This window comes from Doryrhamphus excisus, chromosome 23 (assembly GCF_030265055.1).
Source record: "Doryrhamphus excisus isolate RoL2022-K1 chromosome 23, RoL_Dexc_1.0, whole genome shotgun sequence".
NCBI classification, from domain to species: domain Eukaryota; kingdom Metazoa; phylum Chordata; class Actinopteri; order Syngnathiformes; family Syngnathidae; genus Doryrhamphus; species Doryrhamphus excisus.
Genome location: NC_080488.1, coordinates 1,288,144 through 1,302,772, shown reverse-complemented (window position 1 = coordinate 1,302,772; position 14,629 = coordinate 1,288,144). Strand labels below are relative to the sequence as shown.

At 43.9% G+C, this 14,629-nt stretch overlaps 2 protein-coding genes and 1 long non-coding RNA gene across 6 annotated transcripts; 1 reads left to right on the top strand and 2 right to left on the bottom strand.

Moving 5' to 3' along the window:
- The first annotated feature begins 2,571 nt into the window (after positions 1–2,571).
- On the top strand, positions 2,572–11,784 carry cabp2b (calcium binding protein 2b). 3 transcript variants are annotated; one of them, XM_058063197.1, is made up of 7 exons: positions 2,572–2,702; positions 3,342–3,620; positions 9,891–9,921; positions 10,001–10,135; positions 10,205–10,314; positions 11,149–11,296; positions 11,380–11,784. In XM_058063197.1, the coding sequence occupies exons 1-7, from the start codon at positions 2,619–2,621 to the stop codon at positions 11,403–11,405; spliced, it is 813 nt and encodes a 270-aa protein (XP_057919180.1). In that variant the 5' UTR covers positions 2,572–2,618; the 3' UTR covers positions 11,406–11,784. The 3 variants fall into 3 exon arrangements, with proteins under 3 accessions (XP_057919180.1, XP_057919182.1, XP_057919181.1); XM_058063199.1 differs by lacking the exons at positions 2,572–2,702; positions 3,342–3,620 and adding an exon at positions 8,029–8,313; XM_058063198.1 differs by lacking the exons at positions 2,572–2,702; positions 3,342–3,620 and adding an exon at positions 8,710–8,863.
- LOC131110267 (uncharacterized) lies at positions 3,521–11,146 on the bottom strand. 2 transcript variants are annotated; one of them, XR_009120864.1, is made up of 4 exons: positions 11,002–11,146; positions 9,823–9,899; positions 5,462–5,568; positions 3,521–5,368 (listed from the first exon to the last, which is right to left on the bottom strand). It is a non-coding gene; the product is annotated as an uncharacterized LOC131110267 (long non-coding RNA). The 2 variants fall into 2 exon arrangements; XR_009120863.1 differs by lacking the exon at positions 11,002–11,146 and adding an exon at positions 9,973–10,975.
- Positions 11,785–11,926: 142 nt separating the features above from the next.
- crybb1l1 (crystallin, beta B1, like 1) lies at positions 11,927–13,912 on the bottom strand. Its single transcript, XM_058063066.1, has 6 exons — positions 13,846–13,912; positions 13,636–13,733; positions 13,448–13,566; positions 13,256–13,388; positions 13,029–13,171; positions 11,927–12,597 (listed from the first exon to the last, which is right to left on the bottom strand). The coding sequence occupies exons 2-6, from the start codon at positions 13,726–13,728 to the stop codon at positions 12,426–12,428; spliced, it is 660 nt and encodes a 219-aa protein (XP_057919049.1). The 5' UTR covers positions 13,729–13,733; positions 13,846–13,912; the 3' UTR covers positions 11,927–12,425.
- Between the last annotated feature and the right edge of the window lie 717 nt (positions 13,913–14,629).

The window sequence follows — 14,629 nt, the reverse complement described above, 5'->3', positions numbered from 1 at the left end:
CGCCTCACCTTTGTTCCCAGGTACACGTAGGGACAAAACAAGTCATCAGCCAGGGGAGTCCAAAGAGACGAAGCTGTATTCATTCTTCCATTTTCAAGTCCTGTAGGTCGATGATTGGGTGTCACAATACGGGTCCTGAAAGAACACAAAAACACAATCATTGAGGAACCGTTGAGTTGTTGTTGATATCAATGAACCTTTATGAAATATGTAGAGCAGAGGTGTGAACGGGAGTGTCAATGGTTGTTGGTCCATATGTGCCCCGCCATTGGCCGGCCGCCAGTCCAGGGTGTACCACGCTGCTGAAACACAAAGACGCTGGAAGGTCCAAACCTCCACATGAGCGAGCATCTGACAAAACAACGTTGATGAACACCTTAGCTGCCCTGGCAGGCGCCTTTTTTCAGCTGTTTACAATTTCATCATTTTAGACACTAGTAAGACCTGGAAACATCATTTTGCTTTTTCCATACTTTTCCATAGCTGAAAATGTATGTAACTAAAATGGCTGTCAAGTGATTACCGATTAATTACAGGAATTAATCATGATTAATCAGCGTTAACAATAATAATGGATTAGATTAGATTTTTTATATAAAGTCCTAGAAGCACTTCACAATGAAGTGAACCCCTTATTCATTCCCTCACGCCTCAGTCACAAACTGTTGGTGGTAAACTACACCTGTAGCCACAGCTGCCCTGGGTAGTCTGATGAAAACGTGGCTGCCAATTCCCGCCCACGGCCTCTCCGACCACCCCAATATATTCATTCGGCAGCATGGGTAGTGCTGGAGGCAAGGTGAGTGAAGTGCCTTGCCCAAGGGCAACGACAGTGAATCAGTCAATCCAGCTAAAAGGTACCACACAAGTCGAAACATCTATTTCTTAATAGTAGCAGAGCATTTCAATCACACTTTAAACCCTGTTATTCTGAGCAGTGAGGGGTTGCGTTCAAAGACATCACGTGATTCCAGCATACTTGTATACAGTACATACTATCTGAGTTACAAGGTAAGTGTAAGAATATCCGCTTTGTGTTTTTCTTTATCTTCCTGTCTATCTACACATGCACACAAACGCATCATAAAGCTGTTCTTATGATGTTGGCAGCGCCCCTGAACGCATCTGGCGTTCTTGTCATTCAAACGAGGACTTGTGGTCGCCAGGATGAAGGGACTAGAGACGCGAGCGGGCGATACATACGCTACAAGGTGTTGGCGTTGTACGGCTGCTCAGAATGAAGTCAGCAAAGAGCGACCCTGGACAGCATGGTACTTCCTGTTGAGGGAGGCGCCACTGTGCTTCGGTGTGGCGTCATTACAGAGAGGCGCGTTTGGTCTGGTGCGTTAATTGTGCTAAACGATGTAAGGTAATTAACGTTGGAATGTTAGCTTGACCCGAGCTTGCTTTGCCGAGTCGCCCTTCTCTAGTGTGAGCGCCACTGATTGAAAACCATCTTCCCCTGCTTGTGCGCCTCATGTGCGCTCTGGCACAGAGACCCCCGCTATAAATACAAGCTCCAGCTTTTGCGTCATCTTTTTCTGGAAATGGATCGCTCTTTTCTTTGCTTGGCCCCAGGAATTTGCCTCCCCCGCCCGCCTCATCGATAATCAATGAGGAGAGTGATCACCTGAGCGACTTTTGTCAACTGAGGTGTGTTATTTTAGCGTATAGCGCGCGTACGTAAGAGGGAGAGCGAGCAGAAAAATATGCTAGCATGGCTGGATGCTCCGGTGGCTCTAAAAATAGGGCTGAAAGGCTCACCTGTGTGCACATGTGTGTGCTCGCTGGGGCTTGCTGGATGAGATTATGCACGCAGGACAACACGGAGGTGATGCCTTCAATGACTGATCACACTGAACGTGTGTCAAATAATAATAATAATAATAATAATAACACCACTGTTGGATGTATCACTAAATGGATGGTTGACCAGGGCAAGCGGGAAAGAATCCAATTTGTTTCCAGATATGAAAAGGGGATTGGGGGCAGATTGGGGGCAGATTGAAGGCGAATGGAAGGAGAGGAGACAGAAGAAGCACGGGCAGAAACGAGGATTACTGCCAGGGTGGATGATGGTGAGGTAAGATTTGGATTTGGCGCAAGAAAGAGCAAGAACAGGGAGGACTTGGCAGGAGGCGGCCACGTGAGAGATAACCATAGATGGCCATGTTGAAACGGAGCAGGAAGTAAAGCAGCGTGGGACAGGTAAGAAAAGGGAGGAGGTATAGGGTGTCACCTAAAGGCCAGGAGATAGCGAGTGAGGACAGAGGTGCAGGAACCTAATCCCGGAGGCCAAGACAAAAGCTGATGATAAAACCCCACCAAGAGGAGAAATCTGCACACAAGGAGGTGCGGCGGCGAGGACGGGAGTGCGAGAAATGGGAGCGGGCCCCCGAAGACCTGGCAGCGTTTGAGATGTCACTCCATCTAGCGACCCTTTGAAAGAGAAAAGAAGACACCGGCTGACTTTTATTTGTACTCTAGATTTCCGCAGCGGGGGCATTTTTCTCACTTTAAATAGAAATAAAGCAGAGAGGAGAGCGGCGGCTGAGAGGGACGAGACAGGGAGGGGGAGGGCGAGCGAGAGAGAGAGTGTGCGCCTGTGTCACATCGAGATGTTCATGATCATTCGAGAGTCGACGGCGGCGGGAGGCGGTGCTACTGCCATGAGCGTGCCACAGGAGAGGACCGCCAAACAGGTGGGTGTGCGTCTACCTTTTAAACATGCGTTATTATCATTATGATGATGATGATTATTATTAATATTATTTTGCATGCATGCATCTGATTTGCACTGGAAACATATCAGAATATTATCTTAAAAGTGGTCACAGTGGTCTCATGAAAATAAAGTGAATTTTAAACGTATTGCAATAATATTTTCCATTTGATGTTTGTGATGCAAAGCTGGACCTTGTGGTGATCAACAATGTTATGCAACGGTTCCTCAACAGTGTGTGCATATTTATACTACATATTTTGGGGAAAAGATTAAATTCTTGAATATTAGCCATAGGCATAACACGCACCGATACGTAAACAATAGCGCTAATAATAACATAGCATCATAATATAAAGTACATCATAAAGTTCAATATGTTTGTTATTGTCATTTAAAATCTTGCCAAATAAAAAGTAAAATATCACTTATAAAAAAATGTATGATTACCTCATTATGTCATTTTTTAATAAGTTGTGTGGGAGCTAATATTTCTGTTTATTTCAATGGATGAAACGAGCGTATATTTCTAGTGAATGAGTGAATGCGGACATTGTGATTGTGTTGAGCGTATACCAATCTGACCTCCGGACCCCGGTATGACCTTTGACCTCCGCAGGTACAGGCCGCCATCAAGAAGAAGGTGGAGAAGCGCAGAAAGCGCACCAACGAGCAGGGGGGAGACATCATCCAGGTGTCGACGCCGCAGCCCGGCCGTACTCAAAGAGGCGTCCACGTCCCGACGACGCCCTCGGAGGACGGCCCCACGCTGGAGGACAGGCTGGAGGAGCTGATGGAGGCACCACAGAGAAGAGACAAGGTCAGGGAGGAGGCGGGGAGAGAGGAGGAGGAGGCGCCGGTCGACCTGCTGCCCATCGTGGACTCTGTGTTTGGACAGGTAGTTGAGATGTCTTCTACTGTGTGTGTCTCGTCATTGAACAGTAGCGTTGGATGGTATGGGCGGATCGAAATTAATCAATTAATCTAAATTAATAAACAGTAAATTAATTCAATTGTAAAATATTTGATAAATAATTATGATATCATTGCATTTTTACATTTTAATGGAGCCTTATTTTTATTTTAAGGAGCCTTTTGATTTATGAAATATTTATTTATTGAAGCTATTCAGTGCTATTTTAATTTATTTTCTGGCATTTTTATTTAATTAAAAACACACACTGGAAAGCAGACACACACCAAAACCCCAAATCCTTCAAGCCGTGGTTCGGCAAGGCAGAAGCGAGCCAAAAGGAATCATAACAGGCGTGAAAACCAGGGACTCAAACGTGATCAAAACGTTAAGACCAGTTGAAAAATGGCCATTGTTTACATTTTGCACTGTTGGATCTTAAGGAGGTTCTATGTAGGAACTTAAGGAGGTTCTATGTAGGAGCTTAAGGAGGTTCTATGTAGGATCTTAAGGAGGTCATGATCTCTTGATGGCAAAGGCAAAAAGGCGTTGGGAACGTTGAGCCATTGATGTCATTACCGTTGCGCCTGAGGTTGGACACAGTAAGACAGTCATTGCAAACATCTGAAAAACATCCTGAGGGTTATGGAACAAAATATCCGGGTACTCCGGTTTCCTCCCACATTCCAAAAAAAAACATGCTAGGTTAATTGGCGACTCCAAATTGTCCATAGGTATGAATGTGAGTGTGAATGGTTGTTTGTCTATATGTGCCCTGCGATTGGCTGGCCACCAGTCCGGGGTGTACCCCGCCTCTCGCCCCAAGACAGCTGGGATAGGCTCCAGCACCCCCCCTTGTGAGGAAAAAGCGGTAGAAAATGAATGAATGCTCTCCATGACAATACAAGACTAGAGAGAAACAGTGCCCTCTGTTGGAGGCGAAAGGCCATGACCCCCTGGTGCCCCTTATGCAGAGCGGCCACTGTGTTGAAGCCTGATAGTTTGCGGCCTATCCAGCGGCTTTAATGACATCTGCAGCCTCAATTCATACATTAAACTCCACCGCATGCATCTCATATGTAACATTAAAAGGCAAAAAAAAAAAAAAAAAAAGCTGCGTTTAATACGAGCGACAAACTTCCATTTCATTTAACCCAGAGTGCATGCTGGGAATAGCAGGAGCATCAACGCTAAGGATGAGATAGCGTGTGTTTGAGAGGATTTAAGCTCCTTTACTTTAGGAAACATTAGGAAAGTGTAATCCGTAACAGATAGGGCCACGGGCAGCCAGAGATGCCATGACACTGCCGTGCATCCCAGCGGCCATTGTGCACCGGCTCAGCATCGCGTCACAGGAGACATGAGACGCGGGAGGGAACCATTACGGCATCTGTCGGTGCACGGCTCCGACACGGGGGGGAGCCCGGAGTGAGGAAGCGTAGAAATAAATACAGGAGGAGATTAAGATAGCGCCGCGGCCCGTGTGAGTCATTCTGCTGTTTGTCTGACTCGGAGGAGGATGTCACACGCTGACGTCAACGGGAAATGCACAGAAAAAGAAAAACAGCTGATGTCAGTGGCGATGCGAGTGGGTGGCTGTGTGCGGAAGCAGGAAGTGGAAGGAAGAAGCGACTCTGGTTGATTGCTGCAGAAGATCGTTTCCTGGTTGGCGCTGATGGGTTCTCAACCCACACACCGTCAACTCAAGTGTTGCACAACCACAGACTAAGAGGCTGTGGAAAAGAAATGCATGTTATATTTCCACAGTGATTGACAGTCGTACCAATACGATAAAAACGATAAAATCAAGAAAGACGATACATAACCATAGCAAACACTGCGACATCGTTGGCTCGGATTATCTTCAATATCCGCTATGCTCCACATGTCATTGGCCACTCGGGTACCAAAGGAGTGGTGCTCCTTTAGGACACTATGGACAGATTCCAGTCGGGAAATCCTTGAACTCATTCACTACCTTTTTTTTTTTTTTTTTTTTTTTGCATGAGAGGCACAATGACGTGATGATGCAACTGTACAATCAGAGAAAGCGTGTTTGATGCCGTTTTGAGAAAACGACCACAAGGTGGCAGAAGTGCATCTCTTCTAATGAAAAGGCCAAGGATCTTTTAGCGTCTTTTAGCATTTTTTAGCATCTTTTAGCGTCTTGTCACGATTCCACACGGAGGGGAAATTTAAATTCAGTTGCAAATGTAAAAATTATAAATGGTTCATGGTGTTATATTAGTAAGAATATTCATATGCAACAGCCATTTTCTTTATGTTGTGGCATCGTTGTTGAGATTTTTTTTCATTCATTTTCTATCGCTTATCCTCACGAGGGTCACAGGGGTGCTGGAGCCTATCCCAGCTGTCTTTGGGCAAGAGGGAGGGTTACACCCTGGACTGGTAGCCAGCCAATCACAGCGTTGTTGATACATTTTGTCTAAAAACACATGGCTGTATTTGTGTCAAATGAAAGTTATGAAAGTTATGATTACTTAGGAACAGAAAAAGGGAGAAACAAACCTTTTCTGATGAAAGATGAGAGTCTAATCTTTCCTTTGGCATAGACCACGTCTATATAGCCCAAAGACTATTCCGTGTGCCTTGAAAAACCCGTCAAAATCCTCAAAAACGTCGGCTACCCAGAGGGACGGCTTTGGAAAAATGAAAGGATGCGAGGGTCATGCATCTCAGACTCCTGAAATTACATCATCTTTCCCCTTCTGCGGTCCATTCTCCTAAATTTGCTACTTTCCCCCCTCATTCCATTACACATTTTTATATTTTGAGTTAATTCTTCTAAACATACAGCTGTTATTTTTCCATTCCTGCTATTGTTGTTTTTTTATTTTCCATCTATTTAAAAGAGAAAAGCACTTTTCATTGAAAAAGGATAAAAAAAAACATCAATCTGATGCATTACTAGCTAAAAGAGTGTTAATCTTTCCAAGAAATATATAATAGTGTTGAGGAGCGTTATAGGTTTTTACTGCAGCATTTGGTGATAATGATGTTTTTTTTACGTAATTGGCATCAAATAACATCCACCCCCGCCTCCCCTATTCCTTACATTGTCTTTCTTTGATTGACAGCTCTCGTTAGTGGACACCAGCTGCTCAGCATCTGACACCAGATCAGTGCACAATGCACACACAAACACACGCATCTCATTTTCGTGAAATGTGATAAGAGGGAAGGGAGCTGCTAATTAATCAGTCGCAATGCTAGCAAGCTAGTCGCTGGTGTCACTTCATTTGTTTCATTTATTTAAGTGAGTCGTTGATCAGTGAATTTGTTGACTGGCCACATAAAGAGAGCATTAATAAGAATAATGATACAGTACATGTTTTCATGTCTGTACAGTGTTACCGTACTTGGCGCTGAGTAGAAAACAAACTCTGGCGCCCTCTCGTGGTGGAAACTGCTTACGGCAGCAGACCAACACACGACGCAGTTCTCTTGTTTCAAAGCTGTCTCTGCTTCAGGTCATACACACGCGCGCACACACACACACACACACACACACACGCACACGTCTGTCGTCCCTTCATCATCAGCACAACACTTTCTCAAAGTCGCCAGACGTATCCACAGACACGCCAAACATCACAACGTGTACTGCACATACACCATAGTTTACCACAACAGCTGTTATTTATTCATTCATTTAATAATAATAATAATAATAATAATAATAATAATCAATCCCTCATATTGCGAGGGATGACTGTAATCCTGTCCTTTCATTTATCTTTCTTTCCATAAAATACAGCAACATATTTCCTATTGCTTATTTCAAACATCATTGCAAATGGTGATTAATCATGATTAATTTGAAATCTGACTATCTGATTAAACATTTTAATCATCAAACAGCCCCCACGAAAGCAGGCAAATTAATGAGCTCCAACATTATCTGCAAGTTTTGTCCTCTGGGCCACATACAGCTGGGATAGGCTCCAGCAGACCCACACCCCTCGTGAGGACAATTGGTATAAGAAATGGACAGATTAAATTAGATTAAATTAGCCACAACAACAGATGCATTTGACAATATTTAGTTTGGAGATTAACATTCTCTTTGCTGATCAACTTGTCATTTTTATTGCAATATTTCTAAAGTAAAAATAAAAACTACATGGAGTATACCCAGGTCACTGACAGTATTCTTGCATTGCCTTTTTGTATCATCATCCTCATCATCCTCATCACACTCGCCACTTTAATCTGACACAGCGGACATTAATCCCCTTCTGTTTTGGCACTCTTAATTCTCCTCCTAAAAGTTGTCGCGCTGAGGATGAAGTGGTGCTGATGCGGCAGAGATTACAGAGGTTGGGAGGGGGGGGCTAGTTTGGTTTGTGCAAAAATGGGTGGAGTCACCCAGGCGTTGCGTTCGACTGCATGGACGGGGGTCGGCGCTTCTTGGGCGTCTGGCATCACAGCCAACATGGGGGCACACTTTGGGAATTTTCCATCTGTTTTGGAGGAGCTACAGCACGTGGTTCAGCCGCGCCAGTGAAGAGGAACGAGGAGAGGAACGAGGAAGAGGAACGTGAAGAAAAAGTCAGAGTTTGAGAGAAGAAGAGGAGGGACGAAGAGGGTGGAGACGGGGGGGAGCTGGGTGATGGGTAACTGCACCAAATCCTCCATGAAAGACAAAATGAAGAAGGTAAGAACGTGATGGGACCTCAGTTTAAAAACTCTTTTATTTTCACTTTATGGGGCAAATGTCCTTTTTAATACAATTTGAATTGTATTTTTATTAAGACTATATGCATGAAATAATCAATAATAATGATTATTTAATGAATATGACTATTTCATATTGGCTGGGAGTTGAACTGTGTCGCCAAATGTGGTTCCCGGCCTGATGGAGGTAACTTTTTGAGGTGTTGGTATCATCTACTATTGTCGATATTGAAAATACCCAGCGACTGGGGACTGGAATGATGAGAACGAGAGTTGAGGATGATGTTTCCGAGGGTTAACAGCTTGGTGGTGTGCCTCCAAAGGGGGCGTCGGAGGGGTCCCTGGGGTATAATGCGAGGGGCATGGACCACGGGGGTCCACATCAGGAAGGAGGAGAAGAAGAAGAGGAGGGGGGAGTGAAGCAGAAGCTGTTGAAAGATCCTTTCGGCACAGCGAAGAACTGCTACATGCTGCACGACATCGTGGGCCCGGCCTGCGTCTTCCTCAAACGGGGCTTTTCGCTGACGCTCGTATGTAACGACCCCGTGACCACCCCTGCCCCCGCCCCCACCCTCCATGCTCATCTCCATCTGACACGTCACCCGCCATGCATCACTGCTTCGGGGTCAATCGTTGACTTCCATGGATAAATCATCGACGCGTCGCTCGCTCCCGCTCGAAGTGGTGCCGGGGTTCGGGGCGGAGCTTGTCTGCCCTGCACAGGATTGTGGGGTAAACCTGCTCACCCACTCCTCGGCGATTTGTTGTGTATTGAGTGGGAAGGCAGACTGGGTTCAAAGGTCACTTTTGTGTGATTTTATTTACCTGGTGCCAAATCCTCTCGTCTATGGGAGGGACATTTGCTCATGTTGCGCTCATCCGAACGGACAACCGCGACTTAAAAGCTGCTTTCTTTCATTTCTATTGTTTCATTTTTTCCCCCAATTATTTCAAACTTTCATATTTTCATGTTATTCTTATAAAATTATTGTTTTATTTTGATTTTCTTCCTAAATTAAATTTTTACAATGTGTCGTGGTCCAGTAGAAAAACAGCCATGGGCCTCAAACGGCCACGGAGCCACACATTGGACACCATTGACCTAAAGAGCAGTTTGTAATTTTTTTTTTTTTTTACAAAATTTGGCAAGATAGTAGACACAATGTGATACATAAATATAATACAAATAAAATCTAAAATAGAAAAAATACAGTATAAAAAATAATATTTAAAAATTACATTAAAAAAATGCCATTCCACCATATGGCCTCCAAACTAATTAACTATAAAACAATAATTGAATTGTCATTGTGAGGATAAGCGGTACAAAATGAATAAATCTTATAATGATTTTAGATTAATAATACAAAAATAGGTATACTGTACTGACAAAAAAAATGCAATTCTAAGATAATAAATGCAGCTCTCATGTTCAATGTCACCACCATGCCCTCACAACTCCTACTCACCGCATCGTGTAATAGTGTACCTGTATGGGATGCAGTAGAAGGCTTCATCTCCATCCATGCTGACATGCATCTTCCTTGCCTCCAACAGGACAGAGAGCTGAGACCAGAAGAGATGGACGGTAAGATGAACATTACTTCATGAACTCCATGAACCTAACAACACAGCTGACCTCCACTTCTAACACCACGTGCCCTCAGAGCTCCGTGAGGCCTTTTTGGAGTTTGATAAGAACAAAGATGGCTACATCAGCCACAAAGACCTGGGAGAGTGCATGCGGACCATGGGGTACATGCCCACGGAGATGGAGCTCATCGAGCTCAGTCAGCAGATCTGTGAGTGGACCTCAACTGAATGACTTCTGGTAAAAGTGCAAAACTGACAACCTGGTGTCTGTAATGCAGGTGGGGGCAAAGTGGACTTTGAAGACTTTGTGGAGCTGATGGGGCCCAAAATGCTTGCAGAGACCGCAGACATGATTGGAGTCAAAGAACTGAGAGATGCATTCAAAGAGGTTGGGATACTCCGCTACTCTGTGCCGTTATATGGAAAAGGCCGCCTTGATATTTTTAACCTTTATTGCTCCTTGGTAATGTTTTGATCCAGGCAGTGCTAAATTAATTTTTTTTTTAAAATGCCGTGGACCAGTTACAAAAACACCCAAATGGCCACAGGTGGCGCACTAGAGACACCAGTGTCTTAGGGACGTTCAATTCTAATAGTTATCCGTGTAAAGTTTCTAAAAGACTTATTAATAAAACCATAAAATCAGTTGAATATGGAGGGTAAGTCCGTGAAGGTCCACGATATTTCATATGAAACATATTACGCTCCCTAATACATGTAGTAATATTTTTAACCAGAAGCCACGCCAGAAATAAATACAGCACAAAATTAAAGCACACAAGATATCAACTTCTCGTTCACGTCAAAAATGATTCATTAAAATATCGACAACAAAACACTAACATTAACTTATGCGTAGCCATTACGCTGATTAGCAAAACAAAATGGCGCTTAGCATTATGCTAAATTAACACAAACACCAAAGACGACGTACTAATGTCGATTAGCATATTGGTCGTTCTTGCGTTTGAGTATATTAGATTTACAAAAACAGGCACTCAAATAAGTTATAAAATAAAGTCAGGCATATTAGAATATTTACAACGCAAAAGGTGACAACTTTCTTCAAACTCACCTCAGTACGGCAAGCCCGAATGGACAAAAGACTGGCCAGCAACGTCTTCTTCGTTTTTATTGTGTTGGTTTTCTTCTTCGTTGGTATGTTTTTTACACTCAACGAAATTGTCTTAAAGAGACAGTACACTTTTTATTGTGCCCTCAGTTTGACTCCAATGGCGACGGACAGATCAGTTTAACGGAGCTCCGCGAGGCCATGAAGAAGCTGATGGGGGAACAAGTGACCAACAGAGAGATTAACGAGATACTCAGGGACGTCGACCTGAACGGAGACGGTTTGGTGGACTTTGAAGGTGACTCCAGAGCTTCGCTTCACATTGAAACGTTTGTCCTAAAGTCACCAATATTCACCTTCTGTCTCTTTTTTTTTTTGCAGAGTTTGTGCGAATGATGTCGCGCTGATGTGCACCATGTGGAAGATAACGGGATAACGTTGGAATACATTACTCTTTCTTTCTTTGTTTGCAGCTCCAGAGTTATATTTTTACAGAAAATATTCCAAAATAGAATAAAAAGTGACTTGTGCATATACTGTATGGGCTAAAGTGTTGGTGCTTTTCTCCAGCATGGCTCAAATTAAAGTCCATAAAAGCATGCTCGGATGAGTTTGGTGTGGAAGAACCCCATCAAGCACTGTTTGGGGTCCAACATCAGTGACCTCTGACATCACAAATGCATTTTTGTCACTATTTCCACAGCCAGTGGAACACCCTACAGCTTGTTTGTTGGAGTGTACATTTGTGTGGAAAACTGGAAAAAAAAATAACTTTTAGTAATAAAAATGTACACCGATTCTCTCATTTTTTTGTTAAATTTGCATTCATTTGTCTACATTCTGACTTTGTGGTTCTATCCAGATGTTCTTCTGAGGTTTGTAGATTCTCTCATGTGTTATTTTTCATATCAATTCACCCGACAACAAGTTTGAAAGACAGATTTTCCTTTTTATTGTAAACTTGGCCAGGATTCTGTACAGCAGAAAACGTGTGTAATGCACAGGGGTCAGGAGTCCGGGCAGGAAGCGCTTGAGGACTCAGTTTCCCATGATGCATTGTACCCTGAAACCGAGAATCTTCTGTAAATCTTCTGAAAGGTGTCTCCTTCTTTCTTCGCGTATGGAGCATGAAGATAGGGACTTGAAAATAAAAAGAGAGGAAGGGGGGGGGGAACTAAGCTCAGCCCATAGGGGAGAAAGAGAAACGTGGACAGTGAGGAATGGAGGTGAGGGGGGTCCCGGCTGGTCCTTCATGAGATGAGGTCCACAGGTCTAGAAGATCCTCACCCTTTCCCCCGATCTCCCTGCCTTTTTTTTTTTTTCCTGTTGCTGTTGAGGTAAAGGCTTCAGACGTCTTTCCCCCTTCCCCTCTTCTTGCGCCCCTCTCCCTCACTTCCGCTCTTTCTCTTTCTCTCCTTCCCCGAGCCTCACTTGCTGGACATGGTGTAGCAGCCCTGTTGGTGCCACTGCATGTCGCGGATGCGCCTCACGGACTGGAACTGAGGGGTGCGGGCGCCGTACTCGTTGAAGTGCCTGTAGTCGCCCTTCTCCAGCAGGTACTGGCTGCCGCGGTACCCGGGGAACTGGTATCCCACAAAGCTGGGGGAGAAGAAGAGGAAACAAAATGTTGACTTGTGCTGCCTGTTTACGCTCAGCATTACGGTAAAAGTTAAGCTTGTCTATCACAATAATCGTTTTCTTTTAAGTATACTGGTCTAGACCTAGCCTATACTGGTCTTTAGTCCTTTATCAGTCCTTTATCTTTATTTGGCAAAATGGAAGCCACAAGTCTCCCTATACAATTAACAGAAAAAAGCTATATAATAAATACATATAATGGGAAAAATATGACTCTTTGAACCTGTCATTTAATCCATTATTATAATTATTTTGTAAAAACAAAAGCAAAGATTATTCCAAAATATTTCGGATAAAGGATTACAGTTTGATGGTGATTAAGGAGATTAATTAAGGATAAATATTTTTGAAAGTCATCCAAACTACGACCGCTGTACTAATTCCAAACTCACGTTCCACAGCTGACAATGATGCTGCCCACTCTGTCGGTGAATCCGTAGGAGAACAGGCTGGGAACGTCGTCGTCCATGATCTCCATCTTGCGGCCCTTGAACTCGCCCACCTCGTGCAGGCAGATCTTGTGCTTCTCGGGGTCCTGTTTGGACACACCGAAAGACGTCAGCGTGGTGGTTCTCTTGGAGATCATCTAGAAGATAATCGACGGCGGTCTTGATGTTACCATTCGGACGGGCCTGAAGGAGAGCAGGTAGTCGTTCTTCTGACAGTTGCTCCAGGAGTCCCAGCGAGGGTACTCTCCCTTCTCCAGGATGTACATCTCACCGCAGAGGTTTATCTGCTCGAAGCCCACGAAGCTGTGAAAGAAACGGCATGAACGTAGCACCAAAGTGATGGACGTTCCCCGAGGACTTACGGGCCGCATTCCACGCGCAGGGAGCGCACACGATCCATCCCCAGCTCACAGATGTTCATGATCTCGCTGCTGATCTCGATCATGCGGCCCTGGAAGTTCTCCTGGTCGAACACGAACATCTGCAGCCAGAGAAGACAGACGTGACAACGCACGTTTCAATTTGAGGCTCCACGCCAGAAGGTACACACCTTGTAGGAAGTCAGACCAAACTCGGACTTCTTGCTCTGAGCAGCCTTCCCGTCAGTCTGGGAAGAGGACTTGGACTTGTCTCCACTGGACATGATTGCTGCATGGGTGGGGGGGGGGGACAAATGACAAGGACAAATGAAGGATGCATTCGGATCCGTAAGCTTCCACATGACAGGAAGCGTCCGCGGCGTCCGCGGCGTCCGCCTTACCTGCCTGCGTGTGATGCGTACGCTGAGCTTCACTCAAGAGTGTGTGTGGCCCGGCTGCGCCCCTCCTTTTTATACGCTGGCGCCCACGGGAGAGGGATTACGGCCAGAGAAACGAACCTGCTGAGGTCAGAGACGTGACACAAAAGAAACGACTGCATCATCACAGGGGGACAGACAGAGGGGATGGGCGGGGTGGGGGTGGGGGGGGGGGGGGGGGGCGGCCGGCGACCAATAGGAGCGATATAGTATTAGTCCATATAGTGTACGCTATGTACTCTACGTATGGAGTCAACTTCCATGACTCTTACTACACCTAATACTGCGTGTGATTGACTTCCTGTACACGCTGTGTACATGTACATGTCATACCAGCTTATTTAATTATGCTGTAAATATATATTATATATATTGCTATTACACATTTGATAAGGTTTTTTTTTTTTTAAATGTGGACACAAGTGGAAGTGGAGCTTTTTTTTGTTTTAATAATTAATTGAAAAAATATATATCCAACTAACCGTAGTGTTAAATAAATACTGGATTTTGATACGATATCTGGTGTGGACAAGGTAAAAGTCACGTATAATAAATGTAGATAATATGTATAATACACAAAAAATTATAATACATACATATATTATATAATATATATATAATATATATACACACACATATACATATAATATATATAATATATATTTTATTATTATTTTATTTATTATTTTTATATTATATTATATATTTTTCTATTATATATATTATATTATAAATACATAATATATTA

What these genes read in the sequence shown, in the direction of transcription:
- crybb1l1 (XM_058063066.1), bottom strand. Translation starts at nt 13,728, where the DNA reads ATGTCCAGTGGAGACAAGTCCAAGTCCTCTTCCCAGACTGACGGGAAG. An exon ending in CTGCGCGTGGAATGCGGCCC is followed by an intron (nt 13,389 to 13,447) that starts GTAAGTCCTCGG and finishes TTTCTTTCACAG; the next exon opens with CTTCGTGGGCTTCGAGCAGA. An exon ending in ATCATTGTCAGCTGTGGAAC is followed by an intron (nt 12,598 to 13,028) that starts GTGAGTTTGGAA and finishes CTTCTCCCCCAG; the next exon opens with CTTTGTGGGATACCAGTTCC.
- cabp2b (XM_058063197.1), top strand. Translation starts at nt 2,619, where the DNA reads ATGTTCATGATCATTCGAGAGTCGACGGCGGCGGGAGGCGGTGCTACT. An exon ending in CGAGCTCAGTCAGCAGATCT is followed by an intron (nt 10,136 to 10,204) that starts GTGAGTGGACCT and finishes TCTGTAATGCAG; the next exon opens with GTGGGGGCAAAGTGGACTTT. An exon ending in CGGTTTGGTGGACTTTGAAG is followed by an intron (nt 11,297 to 11,379) that starts GTGACTCCAGAG and finishes TTTTTTTTGCAG; the next exon opens with AGTTTGTGCGAATGATGTCG.